The sequence below is a fragment of the Pollicipes pollicipes genome, unplaced genomic scaffold (assembly GCF_011947565.3).
Source record: "Pollicipes pollicipes isolate AB1234 unplaced genomic scaffold, Ppol_2.1 Scaffold_3087;HRSCAF=3621_pilon_pilon_pilon, whole genome shotgun sequence".
Lineage (NCBI taxonomy): Eukaryota > Metazoa > Arthropoda > Thecostraca > Pollicipedomorpha > Pollicipedidae > Pollicipes > Pollicipes pollicipes.
In genome coordinates this window covers 36,653,703-36,668,492 of record NW_023596225.1, presented here as the reverse complement: position 1 = coordinate 36,668,492, position 14,790 = coordinate 36,653,703, and the positions used below count along the sequence as shown (strand labels likewise).

General features: G+C 53.2%; 1 protein-coding gene across 1 annotated transcript in view; it reads right to left on the bottom strand.

Moving 5' to 3' along the window:
- LOC119090086 (alpha-catulin-like) overlaps nt 1–14,790 on the bottom strand; it is a 48,570-nt gene that overhangs the window by 2,368 nt on the left and 31,412 nt on the right. Inside the window, exons 5-6 of the mRNA XM_037212880.1 lie at nt 7,881–7,983; nt 3,279–3,399 (exon numbers count right to left, since the gene is read on the bottom strand). Of these exons, the coding sequence (XP_037068775.1) occupies nt 3,279–3,399; nt 7,881–7,983 (224 nt within the window). The remainder of the gene's footprint in view (nt 1–3,278; nt 3,400–7,880; nt 7,984–14,790) is intronic.

Here is a 14,790-nt window from a genome sequence, read left to right as displayed (position 1 = left end):
CGATGCGTTCACAGGCAGATGATGCCGGCGGCTCGGCATTCCGCTGCCGAACGGCCGGCGGGCTTCGTCGTTGCTAGGCGTCGGAGGCACGTCTTCGTCTGCGAACTCGCGCGGGCCAGTCGGAGCGGCGTCAATAGTCAGTGGCAGAACTGCACGGACGGGCCGGTGACGGCGGAGGAAGCCGATAAGTCCATCTAAATCACAGGGCCCTGTAGGCACGCTGACGGCCAGGATGGCAGGAGGGCCTGAAGACGTCGGAGCGGTGCGTGGAACCGTCAGCAACAGAGCTCAAAATGTCCCTGACCGGGCTTGGCAAGGGGAAGGATTCGCAAGCGGTCCAGATGCGCTTTGGGAAATTACACGGTGTGGAGGCTCCTGCCTGGGATTCCGTTCAGGTTTACCGGACATTGGGTAGTTCGTGATCTTGTGTAGTTGCCGTCGTGGATCTCGGACCGTTCAACATTTGGGGAAAATGAGAAAACGAGGTCAAGCGCAATGGTGGCGTTCATTTCAACCGGACTTGACTTTGTTTGAATATTATCCTGAATAGCTCCGATGTATTCATAAAACGGTTGGTAGGGTGACGAAGGTGGTTGGCCCATTTCGGAAGTCCATCACCCTCGCGGGGAGCCTCGGAGATCTCAGGGAACCCATGACACGCTGGGCTTACTGGCTCTCTCAGACATGCCTCATACGCCAAATAAGGCCCATAAACCATTTTGATTAATCGTAGCATAGTTATCGCCCAGGACGTCGCGAGCGGTCTTCCACCCACCACAGCCCGCGCGGACCGTTTCAACAGTTCGCTGAAGCCATGATTATCTCGGGCATCCGTACCTTCTTCCGGGTTCGTTACTGCTGTCGAGGGCTGTTCACTGTCTCGAAGATGATGACGAGGGTTTGAGATCCAGGTCGTTTGCCCCCTCCCCCCCCGGATTGTCCCATGGATTTACTTTTGAGGAGCTCACCAGCTCTAGGCTCCTCAAGTCTGAGAGAATCCTGCTCGTATGGTGTTTTGCGCCGACGCCGGCTTTCGCATAGCACGAGTGTTGCACAGCGTGAAGCTCTCCTGAAGCTTCGCACAGTTCAGAGAAAAAGTAGCTCAGCTGTCTTGTTTGACAACCGTCAGGATGGTTTTTCTCAACCTTTCCCGACTCTAGAGGAGTGGGTGCTTAGTATCGACCCACCTCCGTATCGCTCAGACGGAGTGCGTTTACTGGTAACCCACCTCTGTATAGCTCGGGTGAGCGTGCATCCGTGTCGCTCAGATGGAGTGCGTTTACTAATAACCCACCTCTGTATAGCTCGGGTGAGCGTGCATCCGTTGTCGCCTCAGATGGAGTGCGTTTACTAATAACCCACCTCTGTATAGCTCGGGTGAGCGTGCATCCGTGTCGCTCAGATGGAGTGCGTTTACTGATAACCCACCTCTGTATAGCTCGGGTGAGCGTGCATCCGTGTCGCTCAGATGGAGTGCGTTTACTGATAACCCACCTCTGTATAGCTCGGGTGAGCGTGCATCCGTATCGCTCAGACGGAGTGCGTTTACTAATAACCCACCTCTGTATAGCTCTGGTGAGCGTGCATCCGTGTCGCTCAGATGGAGTGCGTTTGCTGATAACCCACCTCTGTATGGCTCAGGTGGGCGTGCATCCGTGTCGCCCAGACGAAGTGCGTTGACTGATAACCCACCTCTGTATAGCTCGGGTGAGCGTGCATCCGTGTCGCTCAGACGAAGTGCGTTGACTGATAACCCAGCTCTGTATAGCTCGGGTGAGCGTGCGTCCGTGTGGCTCAGACGGAGTGCGTCTACTGGTAACCCACCTCTGTATGGCTCAGGTGGGCGTGCATCCGTATCGCTCAGATGGAGTGTGTTTGCTGATAACCCACCTCTGTATAGCTTGGGTGAGCGTGCGTCCGTATCACCCAGACGGAGTGCGTTGACTGATAACCCACCTCCGTATAGCTCGGGTGAGCGTGCATCCGTGTCGCTCAGTCGGAGTGCGTTTACTGATAACCCACCTCTGTATAGCTCGGGTGAACGTGCGTCCGTGTCGCTCAGACGGAGTGCGTTGACTGATAACCCACCTCTGTATAGCTCGGGTGGGCGTGCATCCGCATCGCTCAGATGGAGTGCGTTTACTGATAACCCACCTCTGTATAGCTCGGGTGGGCGTGCATCCGTGTCGCTCAGACGGAGTGCGTTTACTAATAACCCACCTCTGTATAGCTCGGGTGAGCGTGCATCCGTGTCGCTCAGATGGAGTGCGTTTACTGATAACCCACCTCTGTATAGCTCGGGTGAGCGTGCATTCGTATCACCCAGACGGAGTGCGGTGACTGATAACCCACCTCTGTATAGCTCGGGTGAGCGCGCATCCGTGTCGCTCAGATGGAGTGCGTTTACTGATAACCCACCTCTGTATAGCTCGGGTGGGCGTGCATCCGTGTCGCTCAGTCGGAGTGTGTTTACTGATAACCCACCTCTGTATAGCTCGGCGTGAGCGTGCATCCGTGTCGCTCAGATGGAGTGCGTTTACTGATAACCCACCTCTGTATAGCTCGGGTGGGCGTGCATCCGTGTCGCTCAGTCGGAGTGCGTTTACTGATAACCCACCTCTGTATAGCTCGGGTGAGCGTGCATCCGTGTCGCTCAGATGGAGTGCGTTTACTGATAACCCACCTCTGTATAGCTCGGGTGGGCGTGCATCCGTGTCGCTCAGTCGGAGTGTGTTTACTGATAACCCACCTCTGTATAGCTCGGGTGAGCGTGCATCCGTGTCGCTCAGATGGAGTGCGTTTACTGATAACCCACCTCTGTATAGCTCGGGTGGGCGTGCATCCGCATCGCTCAGATGGAGTGCGTTTACTGATAACCCACCTCTGTATAGCTCGGGTGGGCGTGCATCCGTGTCGCTCAGATGGAGTGCGTTTACTGATAACCCACCTCTGTATAGCTCGGGTGGGCGTGCATCCGTGTCGCTCAGTCGGAGTGCGTTTACTGATAACCCACCTCTGTATTGGCTCAGGTGGGCGTGCATCCGTATCGCTCAGATGGAGTGTGTTTGCTGATAACCCACCTCTGTATAGCTCGGGTGAGCGTGCATCCGTATCACCCAGACGGAGTGCGTTGACTGATAACCCACCTCTGTATAGCTCGGGTGAGCGTGCATCCGTGTCGCTCAGATGGAGTGCGTTTACTGATAACCCACCTCTGTATGGCTCGGGTGAGCGTGCATCCGTATCGCTCAGACGGAGTGCGTCTACTGATAACCCACCTCTGTATAGCTCGGGTGAGCGTATGATTGGCGTCCCAGTCCTCGGTGGACCGGCCGTCCAGGCGACTCGTTGCCCCCTGGTGGCCGTTCTGTGAGTTAACCACCGTGTCCAGGATACCGTCTGCGAAAAGGCGAAAAGTACGCTGACGTCAGAATTGTGGACACACGACATTATGGGAGCCCTCTTGGCAAAACTTCAACACGCGATGACGGTCACATCTAACAAAGATAAAACCGCGACATATATGACTATATAGCTGACATGCATATCATGACTTCAGCAGGCGAAACGAGATAAACGAGTTACAAAACAGCTTACATTCGATAAGTGGAAAAACACATTTCGCCGTGTCTCATGAACTGACAAACTCTAAGTCGAGAGGACATAAAAGCTCATGAACAAGGAATATTATCTACCTAATGTCCAACCGTTACACGAAGAGCACGGACGGGGTTGAACTGATCAGCATGATCATCTTATCATTCATTGGGATCGATCCAAGCGGTGCTAACGGAATAATCTAATCCCAGTCTGGTATCCTGGCAACAGAATTGCATAAGTACAAGTGCTCGGCTCGCGCTGTGACCTTGAATCCACAGGCTGCTGACCATCAGGTGAGCCCAGCAGTGCCTCATCACGAGCCCGTATCACATGCCGGACACGCGGACCCAGTCTACGGACGTGCTGAGTAGCGCACCAAGGTCCCACCGACATGGACGGCCACAGGTGCTCCCAAGGCCCCATCAACGGGCATGAACGGCCACAGGCGCACCCAAAGTCCACCAACGGGCATGGACGGCCACAGGCGCACCCAAAGTCCACCAACGGCATGGATGGCCACAGGCGCACCCAAGGACCCACAAACGGGCGCATGGACGGCCACAGGAGTGTGTTTTACGCAATCACCAATGCTTGATTTAGCACTTCAGCGTTGACTGGGTTTGATGCCACAGACAGCTCGAGGTGAGGAAGACTGGGCTTGATGCCACAGACAACTCGAGGTGAGGATGACTGGGTTTGATGCCACAGACAGCTCGAGGTGAGGAAGACTGGGTTTGATGTCACAGACAGCTCGAGGTGAGGAAGACCGGGTTTGATGCCGCAGACAGCTCGAGGTGCCAAAGAGTGCTGGCCTCGGCTCCAACATTGCCTTACTCGTCGTGAAGTCGGCGTTCACAGAGAGACATTACACCAATAGATGGGTTGAAACGATACCCTGAGTACGACCTGAGGTGGCTCCTGTAACTCGGGAAAGGAAGATAATTTTAAGAAGCAATAATAAAAACTTGCTTTTCGACAAAGTAACAAGGTCATCGTCATCAACGCGGTGAGCGCTAAAGCGCACGGTGGGCGCACGGCGACGGTCGCCGTGCTAAGGACCTGCGCTTCAGGAAGACAAGGGTAAGGTATCCATGTTGGCGCCCTGGCGACCACGAAGTCGGGTTTACCAGGTAGCGGGGAAGCAAAGTGACCTAGATAGGGTCTCTTTCTAAAAGCCTTTCCGACATGTCGGCGCGCCTTTGCCAGCGTTGTTTCGAATAGCTGTTTGATGTGATCTGTTAAACCATTCAGATCACGTGCATAATTCCCGGAGGAACGTAAAAAGGACACGCGCTTAAAAAGCTCGCCATAGACATGAAATATAAAATCATCAGTGCCTCTCGCCGAGTACGCTAACGCCAAAGCCCCCAACCTCACCACTTCTACTGATTGCGGTCTTCCGCGCACACAAATGCACCACAATATCAATCTGCAGAATGCGGGCGCTTCGAGAAACCCCGTTTTAAATCACTGAAGCCCAGCAACAACAACTCATATTTTAAACTCCGCTCAGCGGAATTGATACGCGCACTCTGACGAATCGACTTGTTTGGCTGGCGGGTCGGGAGCGGCGCCACAGCCTCGAGCCGCCGCGCCTTCGACTCAGCCCCGACAAACGGCCGCACCAAATATACAGCGGGCGGCGCGAAGGGGCGCGCGCCGGCGCCGGCCTCGCCCCACCGGCGGCGGAGAGGGCGGGCCGTGGCCGGCTGACGTGGGATGGTGGGGTGACAGGTGTGCACGGGTACTTCGAGGGCACAGAGCCGCGCGGTGGAACCCGGCCGCCCATCAGTGGAGGCGGTTTTATTACTCTTGGGCTTGCTCTATGTCGTAGCTTCTGGTGCTCGTTTTGATTTGATTGATAATAGTAACTGCATAATACATCTTCCATGGACTTCTGAAAGGTCAGAATAGGTTGCTGACCTAAAATGCCCCGAGTCAACGTTTTGTTTATAGGAACATTCTGCCTAGAGTAATCTTTGTCGGTTATCCAAATGCAAAACCCAAAGCAGCCTTTTATAAATTCGGTCTCCATGATCTTCTTAAGGTCAAACAAGGTCACTGGCCTGAAATGAGCGCGTGAAATTTTGCTTAGAACGGATAGCTTGGTTCCGGGAACGATTTGCAGACCAACCTGGGGTCTGACCTCGTGTGACCTTATTTGACCCAAATGTCATAACTTAAGAACCTCAAGCTTTGACCTGGGAGAGTTTAGCACAGTCCAACACACCCTGCAAATTTGGTGTCTCCAGCTCTCTTAGCGCCTGAGATCTCAGGCGGTGAAAGTGACCCACCATCCGAGCGAAGGGTATCCCACCGGCCACCTGGGCGCGTATAAATCAGCGATGATGAGGGAGGAAATCTCAATGTATGTAGTCTAGTGGCCACCACTTGCTTTCACTCTAACGTGAGGCGACATAAGACAGCTACAAATTGCCTTCTTTTGCTTGCGTCTGTGATGCAACAGCTACCTCCATCGTATGGTTCCAAACATCTGGCAGCCAGTTTTGACACATTACCCACAGGCTGTACAAGGTAAAAAAAGATCCGAGATCGCGTCGTTAGAGGGCTGCTGAAGCTACAGACATGCCTGGTAGACTACCCGCAATACGTCATATAAGCCTGTTATACCGAGAACATGCGCATACCACAGGAGCAACACATGCGTCCCAAGCTTAATTATAGCGCAAAAGCACAGCATGTGGGTGCAGGGTTTCCTGTTCAGTGCAGGGTTTTCCCTTTCCCCTCCCCCACCCCAACGAAACCCCAGCTGCAATGTCTCACATTAAGTCGAGGCTCCAGAAGGATCTCAAAAACAGAAGGCACTAGAACTAACTTCTCCCAAGGGAGTGCCCTTACTTCGTACGCTTTCTTTTGACCACATGCTGGCCCACCGTTATTGATGGCATCAACGACAGCAGCAAGCGGCAAGCGCCACACGATCGCAGCGAGTTTTTTGGCTCATTTTTCAACTGATTCAGTCGAATGCCAACTCCGCTTCAGCCTTCAGCCCAGTGTTTAAGAAACGCCGCGTGCATCCCCCCCCCCCACACCCAATTTGATATACAGGCCTCACTCCACAGTAGTCTCCACCGTTCTCCAGTCAGTTAATCTCAGGATGCGCCGTTCCACTCTCCGGCCCGCCCCTTTCCGCCGCCGTTCCTCCCGTCCCTTACTCCTCCCACCCTCTCCCTTCCCTACCCCTCTGTCCTCCACACGTCGCTCGTCTGCAGCCCGCCGCCGTCGATCGAAGGTCGAGCCGGCGAAACGATCGCCGGAATTGATCGTCCTCTTAGCGGCGCGGCGATGGACCATTCCGGCAGCGGCGGCCGGCCCGCTCGCTCCCCTGACGTAATGGCGGGCCCTCTGTTAGTCCACAGTCAGCGCGGCCCTGTCACCAGCCGCGGCCGACCCGCTCGCTTCCTTCACGTCATGGCGGGCCTCCTCCTACTCCACAGCCAGCGCTGCCCGGCGCGGCCCTGCCACCAGTCGGCGGCCGGGCCCCCGCTCGCTTCCCTGACATCACGGCGGGCCTCCTGTTACCTCCACAGTCAGCGCGGCCCGGCGTGGCCCTCTTCACCAGCGGCGGCCGGCACGGCTCGCTTCCCTGACATCACGGGCGGGCCTCCTGTTACTCCACAGTCAGGCCTGCGGTCCGGCGCGGCCCTGTCACCAGCGGCTGGCCGGCCCGCTCGCTTCCATGACATCACCGGCGGGCCTCCTTGTTACATCCACAGTCAGCGCTGGTCCGGCACGGCGGCCCTGCCACCAGCGGCGGCCGGCCCGCTCGCTTCCCTGACATCACGGCGGGCCTCCTGTTACTCCACAGTCAGCGCGGTCCGGCGCGGCCCTGCCACCAGCGGCGACCGGCCCGCTCGCTTCCCTGACATCACGGCGGGCCTCCTGTTACTCCACAGTCAGCGCGGCCCGGCGCGGCCCTGCCACCGCCGGCGGCGCCCTCGTTTCGCGGCCGTCGTTCTCGCGGTAGGGGACGTGGGCGGCGGAGTCGCGAAGGCGGCGCCTGAAGGCGGACCGGCGTGACATCGTGCCGGACAGAGGCCGCACTCAACAAGACAGCGGTATGTCGATGTCCAGTAAGTGGTTGCTCCTGCCATCGCAACAGGCTCTTCCTGGCCTCAAACTCCCCCTGAACACCACGGATAGAGCTGGCAAAACTGATTAGAGCGGTCTCTGAGCGCGAAGCCTCAGCTCCAGATAGGCCGTGACCTCGGCTCAGCGGCGCCCCCGCGTGGTGACGCGACGCCACCAGGCAGACCCACCTTTGACCACGTAATGGATGAGATCCATGGCTCGCCGCATCTGGCAGAAGACGGTGTCGCGGTTGTCACGTGACCGGGGACAGTCGGGGTGGCGCAGCACCGCCTGCGGGACGCGTCGCTGTCAGAGCGCTCGTCAACGACACAGCTGCGTACAAAAACACGCAGCTCATTGCATCTATGTAATATGCATGGGCTATCAGTCTGTCCACTACAATGGCGCACACTCGGCGTCTGAACAGAGCGGTGTCGAGTTATATCTTTTCCGAGGTGTTTCGTCCTGACAATGATTTCTCGAATGCGATGTTGTGCCTTACTTGCGTTTGTTGAGATGCTTCATAAAATGAGGAAAATGAAAAATGACACACCAGGCCAAACACACCTTTGACGGATATCATGCAATGGACGTGACTACTGTGCAGCTCTACTAAAGGTAATTCTTTTTCCATCATTATTTGTGATCCCACCATGGTTTCAGCTCTTGGCTAGAGCAAGAGGTTCTGTTCGGCTCCCTGTACGAGGGGCGCTGCTGTTGATGTTGGTGGCTCAACCGCCACCAACTTAACCTTGGCTCGTGTCTCGGTGCAAATGAATGGATTTGGCTACTCGATAAAGCAAACAAAATTAAGTGATTAGCTATCGTTGATAAAAATAAAATGAACTAAACTGCTTTAGACGCGCATGAATGGGCGGGGAGGTAAGATTATTCCGCCATCCCCGCCATCAAATTATTTCCTCAGCATGACGCCTCAGTCGTTAAATATGATTATTCGGCTTATCGTTATCACACCCAAGTGCCAGAAATAGAACAAAACTGATTTGTGTCCCAACAGGTCCATGTGTCAAACTTGGTAGGGAGCATCAGCGCAATCAGCACCAGGAAATGTACAAATAAACAATGTTCCGAAGACACATTGTTAGTAGCACTAGGACACGCTTGTGCCTTGCGCATTTTCCGAGCTTAAGCTGGTGGTCTGGGTACGACGGCGTATTAATCATCCTGGCGCCTTAATGGGTGAGAACCTAAGCCAACACACTGCCCGACAATGACGAACCTCCGCTGCGTAACATCACTTCGCCCCCTCCTCCCTCCGCCACCTCTGTCTACCCCACCTCCTCTAGTCCGTAATAGAGTTGGGACCGTGCAGTCACCACGTCTCGCCCCGTCACGCGCGGCCACCGCCCTTACACGGCCGGCGCCCCCCCCCCCCCGTACACGACCGGCGCCCCCTCCCTCGCACGCGGCCGGCGCCCCCCCCCCCCCTACGCGGCCGGCGCCCGCCTCCCTCCTTACACGGCCGGCGCCCCCCCCCCCGTACACGGCCGGCGCCCCCCCCCCCGCACGCGGCCGGCGACCCCCGCACGCGACCGCCCCCCCCCCCGTACGCGGCCGACGCCCCACCCCCCGCACGCACGTCACGATCGCATGGCGATGAGCCCGATCTCGGGTAATGGCAGCGGGACCTCCGCTGGTTTCCAACGGCCGCGCAGGCTTTGGCCGTGGGCGCGACGGCCGGCTGCCTGCGTCAGCACCCCCGCCCCCCCCCCCTGGACCCTATTTTCTCAGGGCGAATTTAGGCAGGTGTCAGGATCGCCGGGTGGAGTCGCAGCCTATTGTGGTAACAATCTGGGTCTGACTCTGAGTCTTTTGCCTGAGTCAGAGAAGAAATGAGCCGAGTCAATGTGCAGAAGTTGAAGCCGCTACTGAGTCAGCAAATCGTAGACTGGTGTCGACGAAAAATCGACTCATAATGTTACGGCTTTAACTATGCGCAGTCGAACCACTAGATATATCAATGCGATGGATAAAATATTATCTTGTGCAGGTTTTAAGACGCCGCACAAAAAGGCGCCTTAACTTCTACAATGCTGTCACTAAATTGCCTAAATCAGAATCAATTCCGGAGTGAAGCTGCATCTTCCTGAGTCCAAATTGGGATCAACTGAAAGTAGTGTTGAGCCTCTCGGTGTTATGAGTTGGGGTTAATATCATGCTGCGCGAGCCGTGTCCGGCATGGATTCCACTAGGACGAAACCAGACGCATGCCTGGCTCCTGCAAGCATGTTATTGATTGGTTTATGTACGCCTCACGATTTCCACGGAAAACTTCGTTTCACTAATTATTTGCAGTTATGAAAGAAAGGATGCAGACAAATGAAGTATACTTCCGGTGCATATGCACTAAGCAGCATTATGCAAGCATGGCGCTTTTTCAGATGAGAGGATGCTTAGTCCAATTTTCTGAACCGGGTGCGGTCGGCGATGGAGATACTGGCCTGATACAGCAGCGGTTCTGTGGTCCAGCTCGAGTTTAACCCAAGCGAGACAAGCGGCGGCGAGGAGCCTGACCCCATCAGCCGGAAGGTGAGGCCTGGTGGGAGCGTGCACCCAACTGACGTCAACCCCTCCCCCCCTCCATGCGCCGGCCCTCGCCGGTGGCCTCCTCCAGTCAGCCCTCCCCGGCACGGCCTGTCCGAAGCCCCGCTTCATCACTGGCTGGAAGCACATCCATCTCCGACCTGCACCTGGTGCCTGCGCGTGCCAGGCTCCCACGCTCCACGCCAGTATCACCCGGAGCGGGCGGCCCGCGGGGGCCTGACCCATCCCATTCTCTGAGGCGAGACGAGCCCGGGGCGGCCCCGCCGGCGCGCCGCCCATTCGGCCCGGTTATAGCCGTGTTGCTGCTGCCATCAGGCAGTCTTAGTGGAACAGCGCGCGGGGACACGTCAGAGACGAGCTAAAATGTGGACGAGGGCGTTAACGGTGATATGAGAGTGGCAAGTTATAGAACATTTCACGGAAGGAATTTTCAGGATGAGATCCAGTCCAGTCCGGCTGGTCCAAGTCCAATCCGTCCGCCAATCCGCTTTTCCAGATTTATTACTCTGATGCGGTGCGGTCCGCCCCACCAGCAGATTGTATCATATGGATATGCCAATCCGCTTCCACATAAGCGACTTTTAAAAATTTTAACAGCCATGTTGGTCCATCTGAGTATCTTAATTTAAGAAACTGGATGATTTTCGTACAAGTAAAGATGTGCAAGTAGCTGCTAAAAACCAGCAGATGCTAACGCACATGACAAATCTTGGTGCCTTTTAGGAATACAATTTTGCATGAAGATCAGAGCAAACAAGGCCCATCATATTATCAATCATATCACAACTCATTTGGCCCAAAATTCACAAGTACCAGCACATCGCCGAGCCAAAATCGCTTCTCGTTTCAATAACTTGAAAGAATGAACACAGTATGTGACATTTCAGACTCCACGTAAGTGTAAGACATGGCACACGCCGTTAAACAGCTTCAGCGCCACCCAGTTTACAAGCGCAGCACGACTTTCCACTAGTACGCCTTCTGCATAGCTAGAACGATCATCCCACCTCATACATGCTACTTCAGGAGTGTGTCCATTCTCACACACCAACTGTAAAACAGCCTCAACTGCGACTCATTATTTCCTGCTAGATCGCCGACTACCATAACATTATCATCCACTAGTGCCAGTCGTCTGCCTGCGGTGCCTGCTTTTTTGGTGAGTCAATGCAAGGCCTCTCTTTTCCCCAGACGGATCTAAGCCCACTTCCGATGGGGGGGGGGGATTCCCTTCCGGCTTAAGGCCAGGCAAGGATTGTGTTCAACCGGCTTGTCCTGTACGGTGCAAAGCAAGGGGGAGGGTATTTTGAAGTGCCGTTACGTTAATCTTGCTCATTTTTGTCCACCTAGATCATAGCAAGTGAAGCAGACCGCAGCAATGAATATGTTTATTTCATCACGGCACGACATGCAATCAATTCCCTTGAGCGACAAGTGAGCCTCCGGATCGGCACGTCCTCCAGACTCTTAGGGTGCCGCGTATGTTGTGTGTGGTGTCCGTGGCAGCGGCGGCCTCGGCCCAGCTGACTTGTCGCTTTATCATCCAGGATAATGAAACCGTTGCGTTATTTTTGAATCCTAATTGCCGACATGTCAGATGCTACCAAATCTCCCTTTTTGCTCATACTGGGAAAAATGTCAGAACTGTTCTATTTGCAACCGCGCATCGTACGGCTGCATGAAGTCACATTTACACAGCCAAAAAAGTCATGCATATTGACAAAAGTACGGAACAAAATTTCTACCATGTTGTTTTCGGCACGCTAAGAGAGGCATCATGACTTCTCAATAAAATAGCGCAGCGTTTTAGTCGGTGTGTAACGTCTCTCACACGCAGTGAGTGCCCTAGACACAAATAAAGAATCTTCCCACATAAAAACCGTGGTACGATAGTTAGGCACTTGTCGCTCATCATCAAACACATGTCATGACCGTTGGTGCTTTGACATCTCATATAGATACTAGCCACTTGCCGTGTGCTCTGATGGTCCCACACGCCTTTCTAAATCTTACCACATCTTTACTTGAGGCATGATTGGACAGCAATGGGTGGCATGTTCACCAACGTTAATTTCCTGACTCGGTGTAAGGTGTGCTGGAGCTTCTAAATAATTGCAGGAGAATCGCAGGTATGCAGGTGCATTACTAGCACCCGATTTGTGCAAGTGAGAGGAGAGGACAAAAATCAATAAGTGCTATTCAAGTCTTACGTGTCCTATCTGCTCGCGCTCCCTTCATTCAGACCACGGTCATTCAGACCACGGCCATTCAGACCAGACACGAGTGCTGCGGGACGGTAACTGTCTGAACACGTGAGGCGAGCAGGTGGCGCCGACCCCGGCGGGAGGCGCCCCAGGCAGTACGCCGCCGGCCGGGGCAGCGGCGTACTGAGGTACAGCAGCACTGGCGGCGCGAGCAGGGGCGGACTCAGGCGCACGCCAGTAGCATCACGATGCAAGTACCTACCCAATACCGAAGTTCTTTATTTTATGCAAGGAATTATCAACTCACTTTTGGTGACAAAGTTACATTTGGCCCATGGTTGTAGAGGACAACGTGCTCGTTTTTTGAGATACATTAATTTGGGGCGGAAGTGCGTTAGCAAATAATTGGGAGGACATGACATCCTTTGTTCTGTCGGAAACCTGGAAATGGATCAGTTGAAGCATCATACTCAGTTTGAAGCTGCTGTTAAACTCATAAATGGTTGCTGACCAACTAGGTAAATATAACTTACAGCGCCGCCACGGAGTAAACCTTTCTATATTTCCCAGAGAGTAGCTCGCATTCCAAGACTCTATGATGTGCTTGCCACAAATAAAACATGTTCCTAGCCCGTATTTCAACTCTGAAATGCAGTTACCCGGTGGGGTTCAATAGGATTGCTGAGAAGATTAGGAGGAATGGTAGATATGTTATGTTAATACTGGGCAGTAGATCATAAGATATGGTAGTTTCCGAGGAAGGAATGGGAGCTCTAATTTTCCAAAGCAGCATATCTGAATGTCACTCATTCCTGCCAATGTAGCCGCGTGATCTATTCATCAGAAAATTTGTTCGTGGAATATGTGACTGCTTGTGCATTGCGTGGAACTGAAAGTGCTGATTTCATTGGTCTAAAAGTCACTTTCCGAGTTGACGTCTACATTAAGATTTTGAGGGACTTTTTAGTGACTATTTACATACGCTTGGCTTTCAATCCGTGCAATCTGTGCGAGCTGGCAAAGTTGAAAATCCGGTCCGGTCCGAACCCATGTTTTGGGGAAAATTTCTAATCCTTTCCAATGCGGTTCGCGGCTTGATCCAATCCTTAAAGTGCTCTAGAATGTACGCTGAGATTCCGCACCGATGATCCATGGGCGGAGGTTAATAGGTTTGCACCATCTCCTCAGCGCCAAAATGGCCGCTCACTGAAAACGTTAACTCATCATATGAAGCCTAAATGACGTCATGTAACCATCAAACTGAGTTTGTGCATCAGTTTTGTTTCTTGGAGCAGTCAAATAAGTAATTCAAGTGCTTAATATAACTTCATGCATCATTCTTATTGATAGCATACGGTAGGACGCAGTAATGGTGATTGCAAATCAATATCGTCATTTTTATCTCTTAGAATAATTTCGTTCTTGTCGGGGTGGTGTGCAGGGTCAAGTTCCCGGCTGTGCCATCCATGACGACGCTACTGCCAGGGAGGATCAAAGAACATAGTCTTTGTGAAATGACCAGGTTTTCCTACGCTTTTGTAATATTCCAGCCAAAAATATTGGGGGCCAGCCAAGCCAACTTTGGGGACAGGGCGGCCCAACTCAACATGGGGGGGGGGGGGGGGGTAGGACCCTAACAAAATAATACAACCGATACCCATATTAGGCATACCCCATTTTGCACAGCTGCTGTCCTAACAAATATGGAGTGCATACGTTTGTGTATGGGTCATGACACTGCATATCTAGATTTTTGAACATCCGTTCTTCTATCATGCAAAAATGTTCAGTCGACTGATACACCCACCGGAAGGTAATATTTCAACATCAGGTCTCTGTAAGGGTAGAGCATTGCTGTGAAGTTCATTTATTTCGTTTTTGAAAAACTGAAATTTGGCCGAATTTATCCACTATGTTGTTGGGACAGCACGTGAGCAAAATTCAATCGCGGATTGGTACGTGTTTTTGGGATTAGCTCAATATATGAAGGATAAATACTAAAGGCCCAGTGATATTTGCATTGCTAGAGTATACTTGCTGACAGGTAGTGCCACAAAGGAAGCAAACGAGAGTTGCTTTTGGGGCAAGATTCAAGCTGGCTGAAACATCCTACTGACATATTTGCCATGCTTCGCTTGGTAGGAAAAGCTGGTACCAGAAGCTTAGAGCTGTTTCAAATCATGGTGCATTCCAATACATGTCTGATGCATTCATTTGAGGATATTTAAAAAATCCCACTGGAAAATTCCCTGAAAAATTCATTAAGATTGCAAATTTTAGGACAATTTTTGCGTTTCAGCTTTGGGAAAAGTTTTGGTAGGTTTGGAGA